This window comes from Buteo buteo, chromosome 6, assembly GCF_964188355.1.
Source record: "Buteo buteo chromosome 6, bButBut1.hap1.1, whole genome shotgun sequence".
NCBI classification, from domain to species: domain Eukaryota; kingdom Metazoa; phylum Chordata; class Aves; order Accipitriformes; family Accipitridae; genus Buteo; species Buteo buteo.
The window spans coordinates 37,346,436-37,367,279 of record NC_134176.1 but is presented as its reverse complement, the minus strand read 5'-3'; the positions used below and the strand labels follow the sequence as shown (position 1 = coordinate 37,367,279).

The 20,844-nt window shown below is 36.2% G+C and overlaps 1 protein-coding gene across 9 annotated transcripts in view; it reads right to left on the bottom strand.

Annotated features, from left to right (window-relative positions):
- GPHN (gephyrin) overlaps positions 1-20,844 on the bottom strand; it is a 312,554-nt gene that overhangs the window by 42,509 nt on the left and 249,201 nt on the right. For all 9 annotated transcript variants that reach the window (XM_075030425.1, XM_075030431.1, XM_075030426.1 and 6 more), the window contains 3 exons: positions 12,083-12,125; positions 8,540-8,677; positions 1,373-1,465 (listed from right to left, as the gene is read on the bottom strand). In XM_075030425.1, the coding sequence (XP_074886526.1) occupies positions 1,373-1,465; positions 8,540-8,677; positions 12,083-12,125 (274 nt within the window). The remainder of the gene's footprint in view (positions 1-1,372; positions 1,466-8,539; positions 8,678-12,082; positions 12,126-20,844) is intronic.

Genomic DNA, 20,844 nt, shown 5'->3' with positions numbered 1-20,844 from the left:
CAGCCCTTACACCAGCTTTGTTGCCCTCCTATGGATGCATTCAAGTACCTTACTGTTACTCTGTTTGAATCCACCACCAAAATTAGGGTCCTGTGAGTTGGTTCAGACAGAAGTTGTTGAAGACGGCGTTCATGATCGTTCTGCTCATTCTGCGTGTTTACTTGAGATTGTACTTGTGCTTTCCCTTACCTTGTAGCAATCAGGCTGCAAGACAGCATCTGCTTGATCCCAAGGCCTTTGTCAGTCAGCATTCTACTCAGAGCTCCCCCTCTCAGCTTTTCTCAGTGTTATATTACCTGTACTTCTCTGGCTACATCTGCACTCCCTTGCTGCTATTACTGGTCATTTTGTTCTGCCTGTCTCTCACACACATAGATGACAGACATCTGCAGTCAAACCTGTCTTGTACACCTGGAATTTTATTTTTATATCAAATCCATGGGGAAGCTATTGGACTACATTCATTGACTGGGTTTGCAGACAGTCTGTTTCACGGACAGCTGCTTTCCATTGTTTCAGCTGCCAGTAACAAAAAAGATATTTTAATGTCCACTGAAAAAAGTTGGCTATTGTGTCCAAATTTCAACACGGTGTTACGATGATTCAACCCCTACCACAATGAATCACTACTAGTATAACGTTCCATCATATATATGTTAATTTTCCTCCATAGATATCTGAGGTGAATATCATTAGCCTTACTTTACAAAGGGAAAACTGATGCACAGAGAAGCAACTTGCTCAAAATCATGCAGCACCTAGTGGCAAAGCAGAGGATGCATTGAGTTCTCCTGGGAAACCACTCGCTGCTTGCTCCATGAAGTCACACTACTAATTCTATTTTATACAGCAACTGCAATATTGTCTAAGTAAATTGAGATTTTCTTTTGAGGTGCCTCCATAAGAGTACGTTCTGATATGTATTTTTGAAAATTCTCTAATGCAATGATAAAATAATTCACAAATAGGAAGCTGGATCTGTGACAGTTCAACGAAGTAACAGATATAAGAAATTCCCAATTACATAAAAAACAGAGGAATAGAAGAAGAATCTGTCATTCAGAAACGGATGTTCTGTTACTCTCCTGAATTCTTTATGTTTCCAAGAAACTCACTAGCAACACAGGTGCAAGTCCATGAGCACACATGGATGTACCTTTGCTCACGTACATATGTATCCACTTAAAAGATCTGAATTGAACTTTATTGTCTTCTTTCAACACAGCTGCATTCTACGTAACTGTGACTTCAGCAATGATCTGAATGAAATCTCAACCAAAATAACCACTGCTGGATCCAAAATATGTGAATTAACATGTTATAAAGTGGTTTTACAGACACTATACTGCATGTCTACAAAGTGAGTGTTTACCTCTGACAGCATAGCCATCTTTTACTGATGCTGGAAATGGTGGTAGATTATCTTTTGCATATACATCTTGAGCAAGGACTCGGCCCATTCCATCTAGAAAAGAGAAAAGAGAAAAGACCATGCTCCATGTCATTACAGCTAGTGAAACAGAAAAAAAGTGAACAGCAGTGTGCTCTGATGGATGAAATGTATGTGTATGTGACATGAATAGACCTCTTGGGTTTTTGATTTCTGCCTCTACATAAATGAAAAAAGACTGGACTCTGAAAGTACTGATGAAAGATTTTTTCAGTAAGCTGTGTTCCTGGTTATAGTGAAATTGTTGACAGTAGATCTGAATACCAGGTATCCAAATGCAGAGGTATTAGCTCCGATACAGGATCAGACAGAAAAACCCCGAAGTATTTGTTTCTCCAGGACAAGCTTTTTTCCTGAAATCTTTTAAAAATACATACTTTTGTGTATTTCCATTTTAAAAGAAAAGCTCTTCTTTTTTTTAAAAGCTTTTAAAATAACATTTCAAAAGTGAATCCTGGGTGCAAAAGGTGAGAGAGGATGGATTGAGCCCAGAGGACTCAACATAAACAGTAATGATAGGCAAGTTTCCATAAACTGACAAAGTTTTGCAATAGATTAACTTTGCCCAATTGCTGAGAGCATTTCTGCTTAATGGAGGGTAAGTGCACATAAGTGTCAGGATTATATATGTAAATTTACGCTGCTATAGTTCTAAATATTTTAATAGGTGTTTCAAACATACTCTTTCCCTTCAGTTAGCAACTAGGACTGACGAGTTGTAATTCGGCTCTGTCTCACTGTAGAGACTGATACGAATTACTTCACCCTCAGTCAACTGTGCACTGTTAGTTTGCTTTTAAGGCACCAGCAAGAGCTTTTTTTAGTATGATATGGAACAGAATGGAAAATATGTATCTTATCCCTTCATACAGTGTGAGAATGAGAAAAAAGATTTATTACATGTATGATTGAATGGACTGGGAAGGGGCACATGGGTCAAAACCACTGAGATCAGTTTGATCCTAGTATGTCTAAGTAGAAGGGAAGCTCATCTCATAATAGAGGCCACAGCTCTTCAGAGTGCATTGTGGCACAGGGAGGCAATATCCAGCTGAAAGTATGAAGGAGTGAGAGGATGCATGAATACTTCTGCCAGGAGAATTTGTGTGGATATGTACTTTACAGATTATGACCTTTCAGACATGCCAAAAAAGAGAGACATACATAAAGGGTGTTTCTTGTTTTACAGACACGGAAATCGATGTAGCTCTGGATTTGCTGGGAAGGCAGAAGACCTAACATTGCACACTAAATGGACAGGTTTTGTTAAAAAGTGCAGCTACTTGATTTGAAAATGTTCAGCTCCAGTGAAGTGGTATTATAATGGAGATTATATTTTACTTATTAACACAAAGTTATTTAGTTAGTAGCTAATTATAATAACAACTATAACATCATTGTGCTCACATCCATATGTATCAACTTTCATCCTGCAGCGAATATTTATATTGCATTTTTGAAATAGGTATTGCCACGAAAATGCTAATAAAACCTGTTAAAGCCACTAGAAAAGCACCTTTCTGATGGCTATTAATACCTCTGTGTATCACTGCGTATCACTGTCTGTGATACACAATACAGAAGTTATTAGAAAGCTCATGAAAGCTTGTACACTTGCACTGAATAAAGGAATGCAGACACAGACATTTAAATTATAGCATAGAAAAGGCAGCTATCAAAGGCCTAGTAGAAACACCCTCTGTTCATAGATGCACAAAATCTCATACAAAAGTGATGCTTCTAATTTTAGCAGTGTTGTGTCTTCATTTTACTTCTTGTCTGCATGCAAAGTCACACCAATTAGAGCAAAGTTGAACAGTATGTTCCCGGCATTCTGCCATGCAATATTTGAAGAGAATAAATAGCCAACCAGTAACGGGAATGAATTTCATTAAGGGGGCAAAAAAGTAAGAATTATTTGCTGAAGCTGTATGCATTTAAAATGAAGCAAGTCAGCAAATAAAGGACAATCTGAAGTACCTCTGTACTCTCCTTTATTTGAGCAATTATTTTAGAAATACACTGTTTGGCCTTATTTTGATTAAATGTAATTCAAAAAAGATGTTCTGAAATATTTTCATGTCATCAAACTGCCCCTTGTGATGTCCACAGCTTTCTGATTCTAACACAAAATGCAGAATTACACTAAACTCACTTTTCAAAGTTGGGTATTTTCTAAAGCTTAGCTGGTGAAACTGGTACAGTTCTGTGAAGAATTTTGATTTCTCAGGGTATTGGTACTGCGATAAAGCAGTGAGACAGGTATTGTACTAGAGGTGATGGATTTGCTCCCATTTTGTAAATATTGCCCTGGTAGCACTTCAGTGTGATATGAAAAGGCAATGCTATCAAAATAATCAGCTAGTTTGAAATGAATAAGCAACGGAAAAAAATGTCCAAGCTCTACAGAAGTTACAGGGCTTTTGGACTAGATCAGAAAAACTGCTCCATTCTGAGGCTTAAGCCCATGAAGCGTGGACTGCCTCTGCTTTGTACTTTTAGTATCAAACTTCTGCCTCTTCTTAGTTTCAGAAGAATTATCATTATCATGCTGTCTAGAAACTTAACCTTATATACCCATGGGCCAATGTTCAGGTAACTGCATTTAGCTGGAATAAAAGGCTAATTGGGGGCTTCATACCAGATATTGATGATGGTAGGTGGGAAATATGCTTCAGATGGCTTTGGTTTATGGGACTTCTGTAAAAAGTTTTAGGACTTTCTATTTTTTTTTTTTTTTTTTTTATATGGAAGAGGCTAAATGACCTATAGAGGCACTAAGCAATACACTTACCAATGTGAAAGTTATGTTTCAAAAGATGACTTTACTCATCCTCCCCCTTATGTTAGGAGAGAATAGATTTGAGAGACTACAGCATGCCTTGACTTAATCAAGAATAAAGTCAGGACTGTACTGGCTACTTGTACAGAGTAACATTCAGCAGCTTTATTTATGAGGATGAATACTATGTAATATGTTTAGTAATGTAAATAAAACAGGTTAAAATTAATTAGGTAATTTTTTAATAAATAAATTGCAGTCCTAGAACTTTAAACATTTCGCTTTCCTTACAGAGAAATTGTGCTTCTGAAAGGTAATTTTCAGGAGCTCAGTGTTAATTCAAGACACAAAACCATGAAGAAAACAAACACAGCACAATAGTGCTTTTCTGAGTACAGTTAATTAGGATTCAGATCTCCACGACTACATTTTTATTATCTCCTGAAATTACAGGTATATTAACTGAAAAATAAATGAATACATAATGAAAAGAAAAACTGGTTCTTAATTAACTGTATTCTTCAAAATAAATTTTTTTTAGCAAACTAACATATATGTGTGCGCACGCATGCATACACACACATATACATATATATGCCTATACAAAAAAATCCTATATATTTGTCTGTATAACACTACAGTGATCCCTTAAGAACTTCTGAAAATGAGATTCCATCTTGAGATTTGTGTCTGTAGATTAAGAGAACTGAATTTCCAACTCACAGATATTTCCATCACAGACACAGATGTATCCTTTAGGATGTCTCCTAAAGGCTCAATCCTGAAATTTCATACTATGTATTAGGAAATCTTACAGTGCTAAAATAAGTGTATACTTGTTGAAAAATAAATTGGGAGATAGAATTTTGCATTACAGTGCAAAAATGTGAAGGAATGTGTCTTTGTTAATGTTTTCATTGGTGGTACAATTATGTGAAAAACCAAGAATGTATCTCTACAGCTGACAATCTTACCATGTATCTAACTCTTTTATTTTGGGTGGGAGGGAAGAGGGTCATAAGTGAAGTATCTTAGCAGACTGAGAACATTATTTTTTAAAGAATAACAGTGCCAGGAATAATAATCAATATGTTCCAGACTTAGAAGCAATATCAACTAAGATATTATAAAGTATATTACAATACCTTCTCTTACCTTGACAGTATATTCCCATATAGTAGAATAAGAACAGAAGCAACCAAATTGCCTTTTGACAAATTAGAGTATATAAAACTCTATAGAGAATATAAGCATCTAGCTAAGACCAATTACTGCCATTCTATCTCTGTAAGGACATTTTGAAGAGCATGTAGTCTGAATAGAATCGCTCTGTTATTGGTATGGTAATATTATCAGTATTAACACAAAACTGTTACTTAGTCCATATTTTGAATGGTTTTTAATATTAAAATAAAATACATGGTGAAATCTTGTCCAAAGCATGTTGCAGGAAGAAATCATATATACTGTGATTTCGTCTGATTTCACCATGGTTCTAATGAAGAAGCTTACAAATGAGATATATGAAAAAGCTGCTACCTACTGTTGATATAAATATGTTTGCACAAAGACTGGTGTATACATATAAATAGATGGCGACGTTATTGTTCTATAGATCAACATACATGTAAGGATGTGAGGATTATGCTTATTCTCTGTCTACCTAGAATATTTTTAGCCACATTTTATTAACTTCTAGGGAAAAATACAGCTTCTGTCCAGAAATACAATAGCACCAATACAAAAACATTGTGAAACAGTATGTAAGTTTTCATCCAGAAGTGTAAAAAATAGAGAGATGGAGAAAAAAGAAAATAAAGATAAAAGGACAAGAGAATAAGACATATTTCTAGAATCAAGGACAAAAAAAGGAAAAATAACAGCTTAGTGATACTTGTTTTTCCCTATAATCAATACAACCTAAACTCAAGAACTTATTTCTTCACTTAGTTTTGCACTAGAGGTTTAAAAAGTCAAAACTATTTTTATGTAAAAAGGAATAATAATGCTACAGTACCTTAACAGTACCTTATGTAGCAAAATAAACATATGCTGTGCTTATTTTTCAGGGAGGTATATGCCGGACTTTTATCGTTTATTTCAGGAGTTCAGTGTCGTATACACAGCACCTATTTGGACTAAATGTACCTAACACTGTGGCTCATCATACTGTCCACAAAGGGCTGTCTTAGCAAAGACATTTAACTGACAGCTATCCCAAAAGATCTAATAACTATGCTCAGGCATTTATGCCTTAATGCCTTCTTCTAATATGCACACCATTATGAAAGTGCAGGGTGTAATATGCATTCCTTGTTGATCCAGTATTGGTGCTGTTCTGAATGCAGGATATGCAGCATCTTCTCAGAGATCTGCTTTGTGCTACCAAGGCACAGGGGATTGCTGGTCTCCACTTGGAGTGACTAAACGCACAGGTGGGATTCTACGTACAGTCTGCTAAATCAGTATGACAATATGAAGACATCTTAAAGGTTTGTGGTAGGTGAAGAGCATGAAAACTTTGAACTTTCAAGCCAAAAGACAGAATAACCCATTCGGAAACCACTTGTACCACTCTGCTATCTGGAGTCCACCAATGTCCTGAACATTTTGCCTCTTGAGGCTTGTGGTTCCACTATCTCTTCACTCACCACCTTACCTTTGCAAAATCTGGAGGAATCCCTGGAGGAGGTTTCCTCTTCCCTGCCTACTTAAGGATTACTTGCAGCATGCTTCCCATCATGGTTTTGTTCTGTGCCAAGAAGACTCTCTCAGATAATGCCCAGGCTTGGTGTAAGGGTGTGCTGGTTTTGGCTGCAATAGAGTTAATTTTCTTCATAGTAGCTGGTATGGGGCTATGTTTTGGATTTGTGCTGAAAACAGTGTTGATAACACAGGGATGTTTTCATTACTGCTGAGCAGTGCTTACCCAGAGTCAAGGCCTTTTCTGCTTCTCACTCCACCCCACTGGTGAGTGGGCTGGGGGTGCACAAGAAGTTGGGAGGGGACACAGCTGGGACAGCTAATCCCAGCTGACCCAAGGGATATTCCAGACCATATGACGTAATTCACAGCATATAAAGCTGGGGGAAGAAGAAGGAAGGTGGGGATGTTTGAAGTGATGGCGTTTGTCTTCCCAAGTAACTGTTACACATGATGGGATGATGGGGCCCTGCTTTCCTGGAGATGGCTGAACACCTGCCTGCCGATGGGAAGTGGTGAATGAATTCCTTGTTTTGCTTTGCTTGCATGTGCAGCTTTTGCTTTACCTATTAAACTGTCTTTATCTCAACCCACAAGTTTTCTCATTTTTACTCTTCCGATTCTCTCCCCCATCCCACTGGGGAAGTAAGCAAGTGGCTGTGTGGGGCTTAGTTGCTGGCTGTGGTTAAACCATGACAAAGGGATAGCAGAAGCAAGGGAGACACCTAATATGCATTATGAACACACTATTTCAGGAGGGAGGACAGTTTAGCTGAATAAACACGAGAGGTGCCCTGCTAATTCCTTTTAAGGCCAGAAAATGGCTTCGCCTATCCTCATTTATTTACGAGTATAGACACAGTTACAAAGTCTGACATTTTGCCTGCTGTTTGGTGCCTTTTAAGACAACCTCACTGTATAAATCAGTAACAGTTGCCCTTGATTATAAAGTTTCAATAAATCAAACATTAAATGCAAGTAAGTATCAGAAAAGGATCAAATGTAGTGGTAGAATAGAAAGGGAATTATGTTGCCTTTATGAGAAGAGGAGGCAAACTCTGGAATGACTAATAGGCCAAGCAGGATCTGGAAAAACAGACTGAGACAAACTGTAAGAGATATAGACATGGAAAAAAGAAGTGACCTGGAATCAATAATCACTTTGATTTGATCATTAATCTCAGACTGGAAAGGGAGTTAGTGAGAATCTCCTGCAGTAAAGAGAAGAGTGATCGATCACAGTACAACTTGGAGCTACTTGGCATCTACAAAAGTCTAGTGTCAAATCAACCACTGAGGCAAATTGTCATTTCCATGTTTTAGCTTTGTTGCATATAACACAGACCAGAAGAAAATTCATTTATATATTTAATTAGAGTTCCATTACAGATTCCGTCAGGGAGCAGCACTGAGCTCAGTCAACATTCTCCTGACTTTGAAAGGAGACTTCTGCTCCTATTACTGGCATTTCCTAAAGCAGTTTCTCCTGGAGAAGGTACTGTCTCAGACACCTCACAGCATTAATAAAAGAGCAAGTGCGTAAGAAGGTTGTAAAATAAGGAAATAATTACCCTAATCCTCACAAAGAATCCAACTTAAAATACCTCTGTAATTGATGATTTCTGTTCCAAGCACTGGGGTCATCTCCAGAACTGTGATGAAGGCCTTGTCCATAGATGTCAATGGGAATGGAGACATGCGGTGTCTTCTTGCTACCTTGGTAATGTCAACAGCACTGTGACCTGCAACAAGAGAGCACCAAGTTTATGTATGCTACAACGTGTAGATGTACACAGTGATGTTCATTTAAACCACTTTACTGAAATTAATCTGGCACTTTGGGGTAAATTAAATTAGTTAGTTATCACTATTGAGCATTTATGTTAGACACTGTGAAGGCACTGTATTCAACTAGAATCAAAAGAGAGATTTAAAACAAATGCAATTTACAGTTGAAAAAGTTCACAAAAATGTATATCCTTACCTGTCGTGAAAAACATACCAGAAGTCTTGCTGAGCATAAAAGGATCAGTTAATCAGAAACAGAAACCCTTCAAGATGATACAGTATTTTATACTGAGGATGATAATCCGAGGCTAACTCAGTTCTATGAACTATGAACTCAGGGCGATTCACTCCTCATTCTGTTCTCAACAAACACATCTCTATGCTATGTGCAGTGCACAGCTAAAACATAAAAATGGACACTGTCCTGGGGAGATTGCAATCCAAGAGTGAGATGGGAGTCAAAAGGTTTGAAAGGAGGATAGAGGGAAGTACAATGAAATCACTGCACAGTCAGGTCAGTAGTGTTTCCAGCTAGTAGGCTTCCTACCCATTGTCAAGATTTTGTAGTCACCATAGCAAAGTGACATTTAAATATAATTTAATATAAATATAAGTATAATTTGAGTGAAGGTAGTAGGATAGATTAATGGAAGTTTACTTTTCCCATGTATGAGGGACAGGTTGGGAGAAAATACGACAAAAGTTGTGTGAAAATGAAGCCAGCAGCATGTTTGATTTCTTGATACTTACTGAGAGACTAAACAAGGGACAACAAGCTTTGAAGGATTTTGAAAGTGAAGATAAGCAGCTGAAGAGAGGGAACTATTGCAGGAATACATAAATAAGAGTAACAGATAAAAATGAGAAGATTAAGAAAATGACATCTGTAGAAATACCTTGCATGGATTTGCCTAGAACAAGAAGGTATTTATGAGAGCCAAAGTGGATGACGTTCTATATGTAATATGTAATGATATTCCTAAAGCAACATAAATTATAATAAGATAGCATTAACAAATAATAGAAACTAATTTTTAATGACATGATTTTGGTTTGCAGTAGCTACCTAAATATCCCATTTGCTGCTGCACATGCCTTCACATTCTGGAAAAAAATGGATTATTGCTTTAAATGTAGTCTTCTAATAAAAATAAGTACAAAAATAGTACAACAATCATGCAATCTAACTTTTTCCTTCAGAAAAGAAGGTCGCTTCATCAGTCTGTATATACAAAACTTTCAGCACTGATGCATGCTTGTCTCTCTATGTGGGAGATTGTTCACTAATTTATTTTTTGCTGTTAACACAGTAACTATCTTTAAGAGGAAGAAGTAGAGACAAACAAAACTGCCCACCTAATTCCAGTCCCAAGGAAGATTCTGGAAGAAATTATTTGAACAATCTCTTTGTACGTATTTAGAAAATAACGATGATAAAAGCAGGCATTGCGAATTTGTCAAGCACAAATAATTTCTAACTGACTTAATTCCTTTCCTTAACATAGCAGCTGGCATACTGAGGAAAAGAGAAACAGCTGATGAGATATATTTTAATTATATTAAGACTTTCCACACTCTTAAACATGGCTTTCTCATAAGCATACTAGGGAGAAATGATCCAAATTAAACTATTGTGAGACAAAATGTAACTAGTGGAAAAACTGCATTCCTGGACTTAATAAGAGGGATGTCCCTAGCAAGCTTATATTTTCCATTATTATGCCTGTATTTTGTTAGCAACCTCTTAAAAATGAGGAAAAGGAAAGAACAGCATGTGAGACACAGTCGAACTTCCCATACCTTTCTCTGCATAGAGAAAGAAACCCTGCTTAGCAGCACCATAATTCCTGCAGGTCCAGCAGATTCCACACAATATATGTTAAAAACCTTTTCCTGACTGTATAAATTAAGAAACTATTTTCTTAAAAGGAAAAGTTGGAAAAAAATGAAGGAAGATGCTAGGAAAAAATATGTCATAGCAGTGAAAGCTGGGGGAATTGTGTGCCAGCAAACAAACTTTATGCTACAGCCATGAGGCGCTTTAATGTTTATGTGGTACTGCTACCTAAAATTCATTGTTAACTACTTCAAAAACTAATATTTCACCTCTTTAACCCTTAAAACATGAATGAATTCAGAGGCTTTGAATGCTTTGAATCGTGCCCAGATACCTTCAGATTTGGAACTCTATGTCTAATACATGTCATTTGCTTAAGTCAGAGGTTCTGTTAAAAGCTACAGAGAAATCTGTTCTTCAACACAGTGTTTTTGAAAATAGATAAAATCCCCTAATCTCTGACAACTTTGTTCCAACACCAAAAGTATCACCCATTATTTCTGCAAATGAAGTCAAGAAAATACATACTCAAAAATAGAGCCCCTTCAGGTTTAACACTAGCATGAATAACCTTAATGAAGACTGGAAGAAAGACGCATGTGTTACTACTGACCCTTCTCTCTCCCTATTTCTCCCTACAAACAAATGCTAACTCTTCTTTTAGAGGTATCGTACATTTAAACAGCCCCAGAGACAAACAAATAATGATTTTTAAATTCTAAAAGTGGTACTTTTTAGTTACAAGTAAATGACATTAAACAACTCCTCAGATCTTCCCAAGTTATCTTTTGCTAATGTCAAATGTTAGATGGCTCTAAAAATAACTACTTACATTAAGCAGCATTTTGTATGACAAACTAATCCTCTAGCTTTGAAGCAGCTAAGTCAATTGGTTGCATAAGGGAGACAATTCCTCACAGCTTCCTCTCTTACCACCGAAACAACTTCTTATTCCTGTTGTTATATATATATATATCTACACACACACATATGTTGGATCAAATTTTAGACTAGGAAAGATTTCCATAAAACAAAGGAAAGGAATTATGCAAATTAAAGAACAGGTCATTTGGATCAAATCTGAAATCTTAACCTTTACATTTTTTGGTTTGGTTTTATGTAACCCAACATTCAATTTCATGTTCAGGTATGAAAATAAAAATCATATATATTTAACTTGAGAATTTCCATTTTCATTGAGTGTTGATTCTTTTTGCCCATAGAACTTGCACACATATGATCATTTACAACAACACATCATCAAAAACAACACAGACCTTCACGTCATTCGAAGACCAACTTGGAAGAAAAAATTAGAAGGCAACTATCCATTAATACATGAATGCTATGAGCTATTTACACTTTTATTTTCTCTTTGGACTGAATTTCATTATCTTAAGTTATTAAATTTCTCCTGCAAACCCACTTATGTCCCAACCATACCCTTCTCTTTTCATGTATCATTTGCTGCCTTCTGAACCGTCTTAGTTTCTCAATAGAGCTATGAAGTTTCAGTACTTACTTGCTCTAAGGATGTTCTCCTTGCTGCTGCACCTAGACTGGACCTGCAGAGAGAGCACAGAGCCTATGAGCTACAGAAGTTAACAAGAATGCAAAATACAGAGATATAATGGGCAAGCTCCTGGGATCTAAGACAGAGGCTATACATATTTTCAACAACATTCTTACATACTCTACATGACATAAGTATATTTAAGCAGAAGGGTAGTAGCTGATGGTCAGAACCTGATACAAGCAATTTGATGCACCCTCCCTGCCCCCCAAGAAACAAGATGGCCTAAGGAGAGTAACAGAGTAAATTCAAAGAACACAGTGGCTAAAATTATGTGTTAAGCTTCAGTTTTAAACAGAAAATCCACATTTTCTTACACAATTGTAATTACAGTAACTCTGAATCTAGGTCCTGTTTTATGACTAGACAAAATACTAATATAACTATATTATCATGACCTGCTTTAAAATTCTATTATTCATATTTTCAGGTATTATATAAAGAGTTTAAAATACTCAATTTAGATTGTGTTGACTCTGAAGATATTTAATAAGACTTCCTTTGCAATCGTATAAGCAACTCACAACTGTATAAACAGCTCCTGGCTGGAGCCAGATAAATTTACTCAGTTGTTTCTTTTTAGTTAAAAGAAATGCTATGTTCAGTATGAATTTTACAGTGCAATTGTACTTTAAAAAGTAACTGTGAGAATGACAACTGGTTTCTCAACAAATCCTCTTCCTAGATGCTTAGCTGCCACCGTGCTATTCCAGATACTTTAGTCTGACCCCAGGGAAATGGGAGGATTCACATTGGTCTAATATTCTAGTAACACTGGATATTTAGAGTTCCATTTGTTTACCATGCAGATTTAAAAAAAAACAATTGTTTTTTGAAGAGTATCAGTCCTGAAAACACAACACAGTTCAAACCTTATCTATACTGAAACATCAGCTCTTGTTAATTCTTCGCAGGTTTGGAAAGATAGCACAGTGCATAATAACACTGAAGTTGCAAGTTTTTAGATGAACTAATTTGAACAGCAGTCTATCTTCTGGTAGGTCAGCTGACTGAACTGGTAATGCTTGCATAAAAAGCTCTTTGTGTGGACAAAACCCAGCTAAAGTACTTCACAGGAAGACAAACCTCTGAGAGAGTATGAATGGAATCTCTCTTTTTTACTTTATTGACACATGTATTGCGAAATTTCAGCGAGAGGACTAATAAAGTAGAATGGTGTACATGCCGTGAAAGAAGTGGAATAGCACAGGTGACGCTGAGGGTGTAATTTTCCCTGCAGAACATTTGTCTCTGCTGTAAAGTGAAGGAGTGAATCCAGATTATCTTTCAGACTACAGTTTCAATTTGCAATTACAGAAAAATTACCTATAAAGTGAGTATGTATGATCTAGCAATTGATGAAGAATGGCACGCACTCAAGCCCCAAAAAGCTGTCTTCAGAAAGGAACAACCATTTAAGGCTGAAACCGATAGTGCCCCACCTTCTAAACCTCTTTCTTCTGTTCCACAGCAGCTTGCCCCAAATGTATATTCACATAAAAAAATTGGATTCTACAGCGCAACACAGTCTACTTATTGTAATGGAATAACTTATGGAAAGTAATGTTGCAACTTAGAGTGGGTTATGGTGTCCTTCCCTGAAAAAAACTGTCATTTAAAAAAAAACAAACAGAAAAAACCAAAACCCTCCCTCCTTCCCACCAAAAATACTATACAAGAAAAGTGCAAACAAAATATTAATGATGCTCAAATTTGGCCCAGAGTTGTTTTACCAGATTTCAAAGGCATGACATGAACTCTCTTTGGAAGAAGTAAATATTTACCTATAATTTACCAAAGGACAATTCTGGACCAAAAAGATGGTATAATGGTAGGAAAGAAAGCACAAAAGAGGGAGAGGCAGAGAGGGGTGCAGAGAGAGAGAGAGAGAGAAAGAGAGAAGCAGGATGGATGTGGCAAGGCAGAAGATGGTGTGTGCAAAAGGAGACATGGGCCTATGTGTGTAAGACTACTGTTTAAAATGGAAGAGGCTCTCTTATTTCTCACTGAAAACCATATGAAAAGAGAAAACGAGGAATGGGCCTGCTGCAAAATAACCAAGCGATTCAGCAAACTGTGGAATGAAACTCAGTGAGATAACATAGTCCTAAAGAAAAAGGCAAAAAACCAAAAATACAAAACACAAACATTTGAAACAATCTACTAAAACAAACCAATTAAAATATGTGATCCAAAGGACACAGATAAAAGCTACTAGAGAAGGAGGAAAAATGTTAGCAGACAAAGACAGTGCTAAAGAAGTAAAATGGAAGTCAAGAGAGAGTCTTCAACAAAGTGGAGGAACAGAAGGAGCCCAAACCCATAGCGCAAAGCAATGTTTGCGAATGGAAAACAGCTCCTTTGAGCAGTAATAGTTACTCTCGAGTTGTAGCCTCTATTCCTCCTCAGTTCATCTTTAAGCCCTTCCAACCTATAGTGGAGCTAGTGTATGGACAAAAACAAGAGATTTATAATGAACAGAGCAGCTGAGATTTGCAGATCAAATCTTCTAATATAAAAAACGTGCTGACAAAGTTTTGCTCTTACAGTGTCCAAATGACAATGGTAACAAAAGACAGCTGGCTTCACACACAGCCTCGTACAGGTCATTTTTTTAATTCTGTGCACACAGAGGACTTTAAATTTCCTTTTTGATTTCTTACACCCAGCCTACAGTTTCCATGTTATCACTCACCTGATGGGCAACATATGCAGTATGAGAAATAATTTGCTTCCCACAAATTTTAAAAGCAGCTGTGGAAGAGGAATCCATGATAATAAAATAAAAGGCTTGATCAGCTAGACTTGATCGTTTCCCAACCTATGCTCACAGCTGCAGAATACAAACCATGTTTTAACATAACTGACATCAAAATTAGTTATTACATAAAACTTCTGTTTGTTTAATATGAATTGCACATTGATATCCTAAATGTTATTTTTAAACAAAACTGCAGTAAAATACGATTTTGAATAAAACCCACCACTTCTCTAACACATACAGTTTTAGCAGCAATGGAGCTTTGTATAAATGGGGTCATGTGCTTTAAGTGCCTTTTATCATATTCATTATTTGTATGTTTTACTACTTTGTTATTTGTGACATTTATGAAAAATGTGTATTCTTTTCACAGCTACTGCTAAGTAAAGAATCCATATTACATTGCATATAGTACCATGACTGACTGGGGCAAGCGATTAGTAGTATTATTTACTAGAATTCTTCTCATTCACAAGTAGTTACAGAAATAACAACCTATGGCTGTCTCTCCTTTCACAGGGAAAGTATAGATTTATTGTTTGTCCATTCTACAGCCTCTAGGCTCACAATGTACCTTGGCAGAAGACACAGTGGGCTACCAGCCAGTACCATTCCACTGCATAGTTCAGGCAGAATGTAACCAAACCCAAAGCATTCAATTCACATTACTCTGGTTTTTAAGCAAACTAGATTTTATGTTCTTTAAGATATTTCATCATGCTGGAATGCAGAGTAAGCTTTCTCCCATAGACTGAAGTAGTAAATAGAATGTGAAATAAAGTACTCAAAAATAAATTAAAGGAATGGTAAAATAAAGAGTCCTGCTGACAATTTCTATCTATCAATCATGACTGGTTTGAAAAATGAAACCAATGACTGTATTAAATTGGATTTATCTAAATCTACATGGTATGTTTTGCTGCAAATAAAAATCAGTCCACAAAAATTTTTTTTATAAGAAAAATAGAAAAAAGACACAAAGAAAAGTTCATGCTACAAGTGAAAAATTCACGTGAAAAATAAAGAAAAAAAGAAAATTGAAAAACCCTTTAACACTTTACCATGACTGTTAGGAATGGTTAGAGAAATTACTTACCTTTTTAAAGTCATAACAAGATTAGCACAGAGTATTAAGTCAGCTCTTCATTATGGGAGGTACAATTAAAAGCCATTGGTTATAATAAAACAAATTGCTACACAAAGATGAAGAGTTTCCAGCCCAATATGAAAAGCTAACTCTTATGGGAGTACATTTCAACTCAATTTTACAACATGAAGAACAATTCAGAACAATGACATCAAAACATGAGTTATCACCAACAGAAAGAACCCATTTCTCAGGAACACAGAGCCTGTAGGAGGCTAACCCATGATCTTTATCGTATATGGGAAAGCACACTGCTCCACTTTTAGGAAAGCATGCAGAATGTGGAACCACCAGCAGAAACCCAAACATACATACAGACACAGAGGACTAAGGTACAGCAAAGGGAATGAGTTCGCCAAGCTGTAATGAAGGAAGCAGGGTATGCAAAGCACAGCAGCCGTTAACAACTTAAGAACTCTATTCCTCTAACTGTCTCAAGAACACCAGGCAGGCCTGTTTATGAGGTATTGCACCTACTACAACTTACTGTCAGTGAGAAAGTGCATAACTCATATAACCTCTCCTTGAAACTTCAGCAGGTTTATGATGACAATTTATTCTCTGTGATGTGGGAAAGTACGCTGCTGCTGCTTTTTTTCTACATGCGATTTATTAGTAATTACATGATCTGAGTTCTGTACAATATACTCTGTGCACATGACATTTAAATGGTCTCTCACATACTTGTCTGCTTTAAATAGATTTCAAATCACATATGATCTGATTTATAACTGTAGGGGTTTGCACGGTATCTCTTCCCTAAAACATCTTTTACCCCCTAAGAGTGCAACATACATTAATCAGTACCTGTAAATAAATACATAAAATAAAACTAAACCATGAATAACAATGTCTCAAACTGGTGTGATAATACTGTAAACAGTGATTTTGGCCTGTTATTCTAAGCAATATACATAAGGTTAAACTAGGAGCAAATTGAAAAATGTAATGAAATACATTGGTTGGTTTCATTAAAAAAATTGTTTTAAGAAGAACAGAGAGAATTGCTTTGATTGAATTAATATGGAATATAAAAATGAAGTGGTTAAAACAAAATTCACAGGAAAAGTGTATCTGGAATTGTGTACCTCAGAAAACATTTAACAAAGTATTTGAGGATTAAATAATCCTATTACAAGATGCAATCTTCCTATTTCAGGAATGCATTCCTATTCAAAAAGAACTTTTATACTGAGCTGAATATGCAACGTCTTAAGAGTATGCTTTAAGGCCATCTGAATTAGGACTAAAGTCAGTTCAAAAATACAGAATAATTTTTTCTTGTTACACTGAGAACACCTCTGAAAGGGAAAGGAAAGTGAGGTCAAGGAATTTGATAGCAGCAGACATTACTCATTAATACATTTTTAAAAAAGGAGTGGCAGTGTTGGTGGGATTCACCCCACCAAAATTTAAATATGAATAATGATGTAGTATTCTACACATGGAATTACTCACTTGGAGCCAGTGGGAAGAAATAAGCAAAAAATCATTTGAAGCCAAAATCATTTTAGGAGCAGATTTTTACCACTTATTAAGTGTTATCCTTGCTAGACTAGACACTGAACAAAAGTCATCTTCAAAACTTGAATATGCCTTTATGTCTTCATCCATGTATTACTGAGTTCCCTTTTCTGAGGTTTTTCCTAGTCACCTACACTTTACATAAAAATATATATTTAATTTTAATCATTGTTTCCCAGTAGACTATGAACACATATATGGAATTTTATGGTCAGATTATGGTTCATCCTAACTACTGTTCAAACAGGACAGTGGAAGTGGACTGATGAATACACTGCAGAAACATGAGGGCTGAACTGGTTCCTTTTACAGGAGCAGTATAAAAAAAGATATTATCCAATATTTGGAACAAAATGAAATGAAAAGGCAAAGGGCAGTTTTCTGGGATAAGATGTTGATCAGTCATCTCTCAACGGAAACTGACCTTGTCCTGGAAACGCAAAATTGAAACATTTATTACTAGAAGAGGGTTCAAACAAAATCTTACACACCAACTAAAATTGCAAGCTAACACCTCAATGAATGAGAAAACAGGAAGAACTATGATACGTACATCAAAAAAGTAGACAGAATAGTAAACCGCTGGTCAGAAAGCTCATGGGAAAGCAAACATGCTACTACAAACTGGCAGCATAGGCTTGATAGTTGAGAATAAAAGAGGCAAAGAGAAAGGAAGTAGGTTTTATTTCTTCAGAGGAATTTTAATGAAAAGTTTACATTTGTATGAGAAAAAAAATGAGCTGGATTTTGCGTTCTTAAGAGTATGGGACAGCATACAGATATGCTGTACGAATAACACTGCAAAGACAGCACATTTCTGTGATATTTTAGGGGCTGTTCAGGGCTTATTCAAGATCATACTGGTTTTGTTCAGAGAAGCAGTATTAATTATAATACCCAAGTATGGAGAGGACACGCATCTTGTGTAAGCTCAAGCGCATATTAAATCAAGACATAAAGACTATTGCCAAATAATTTGTGCACAAACTCCAGCAGGTACTTCTAACCTGTGCTAACAGAATCCAAGTGGGATTTGTATGACACAAGAAATCTCTAGGAACACTGCACTTGGGAAAATCAAAACATCTACTACTTGTATTATTAGCTGTGAACAAGATGTTTTATTTGTTTGAATGTTAAACGTTCCCCAAATGCCCTGGAAATACTCTACAGTTTAAGAAATAGATAGTGTAAATAAAGGCAGAGAGAATATTTTCTTTCCAAAGAGATACAAGAGAGATTCCTGTTGTCCTTGTTGTTTGCCACAGAAATGGGATTCATTTGCCTATTTTCATACAATCTCACAGCCTGGCAATTTGATTGATGAATCACTTAGCCTTACAAGTATGTGCTAGATGGCTGAGTTATATCCTATCTGACCAGCATTAAGACTTTTTAAACTCCTCGTCCATTCTAGTTCAACCATTTTTTAAGCTGCAGTCAATCAGATGGACTAAAAATACATAAGTGATGTATAGAAATTCTTGTCCTCAAGCACACCATAAATTGCTCTCTGACCCTTGACATACACTAATAAGGTTGACATTTTAAAAAGTTTCATTTCTATTACAAGTATTTTGCTTTTAAATGAAATTTCAACTATTTCACATTTCTATTTTATGACCCAGCAAGAGCCAATTTCAATGCAGCATTGAAACAATGAGATTTCCACTACTGCAAAAAATGGGAACTCTTTTTCTTGAATGGCGTGACCCTCAAAATAAGAATTTAAAAAAAAATTCTTCATTCAACTATAGTCAAGCAAAATTGGCAAGTTTAAGTGAAACACAACATTTAGGACATATCAGATCAATATTATGTGTGCAACTCTTATTTCTCCTTTGACATGTAAGCATTATGATTTCATCATAATTATTTTCAGCAGGGCTTCTGCATAAGACAAGATAAGGCTATCTCATTTTAATCTCCCTGTTCAAAAACTAGTTTAATGTATTACTTACTAAACATTATCCAAACTCTCTTTTGAATGGGGAATTATTTAGTTGTTTATAGGTTTCTCTGTTGTGCTTGGTTCTACAATGTAAAACATCCTAATACACATGAAGGAATTTATTTTTACAAAATCTTTGTGAAGCAGAGGGATGGCTTGATTTTACAAATGGGAAACAGACCCAGAGACATCTAGACTAAATTTAACTTGACATATCTACAGCTGGATTACAGAATGCAAAGTCCCTCTGCTGCCATTTATTTCAACTGCATTTGGAGTGCTCGGCATATGTGAAAATCACTCCGTATGTGTCTCAAGAAGGACAGACAGAAAATGAGTACCCCTGAAAATGATGTAAGAAGTTTTTTCAGCATGAAACATGAAGTTTGCATTAATATGGAGACAGAAAATGCAACATAGTCTTCCTTGGTACCCACTCAGGGTTTTCTGCTACGGCCTCATGTTTTCTGTTCCAGCAGACAGCTATGTTTCCTGAACCGAAAGCAGGATAGCTGTAGTCACCATTCACCCCATCTGCTACAACTGGGAAATTCAGTTCAGTTTTCTTACTATCTAGTTAGTGTCAATGTCTGAATAAATGTTGGTGGGGAAGGGACAGAGGCCTGTTTGGAACTTTTAGCTTCTGCTGCTTTTGTTCCTACCTGTTTGGAGGCCTACGGGTCTCCACCCCTTTGATCCAAGGTCCGTGGGAGTAAAAAAGCATCTCTCCATTGACCTTCAAAGGATTCTGAATCAAACTTGCACTTGCTTACAAATCTTACAACCTGTATTTCATGCTTACAATCTATCTTCCTGGAAGCTGACTAAACAGGTAACATTCCTTGCATTTCTATGTTAAAAGAATATGAACACATGAAAACAGTAACAACAAAACCAAAACAATGGTAAGCTTCAAAAGCCATCAATCAACTGACCAGTGAATCTTCAGGCCTAAAGAGTCAACAAAAGGCCATCAGCCAATTTCTTATGCTTTTAAAGCATCTTTAAAGTTTCAGCTTTTCCTATTGGTGATTGCCAGCAATTTTGGTGTAACGTTTCTATAGTTATTATCATTCTAAAGTGATGGTTGGACTACTTTTTTAACTGTATGCGCAGAAAAAAACCATACATTTCCCCATGTGGTCCCATCAGAATTTCTGCACTGGCATAACTTCAAAGTAGTTGAGTTTAGTTAAGCTTAACATTTTTATTTGAGCTAGGAGCATCAGATCTGAAGGGCTTCCAGTACAAGAGCAAAACCTAGTAAATACAGGTAATGATGATCGTATATATGGTGTATATTATAGTCACTGATGTATACAGTATTC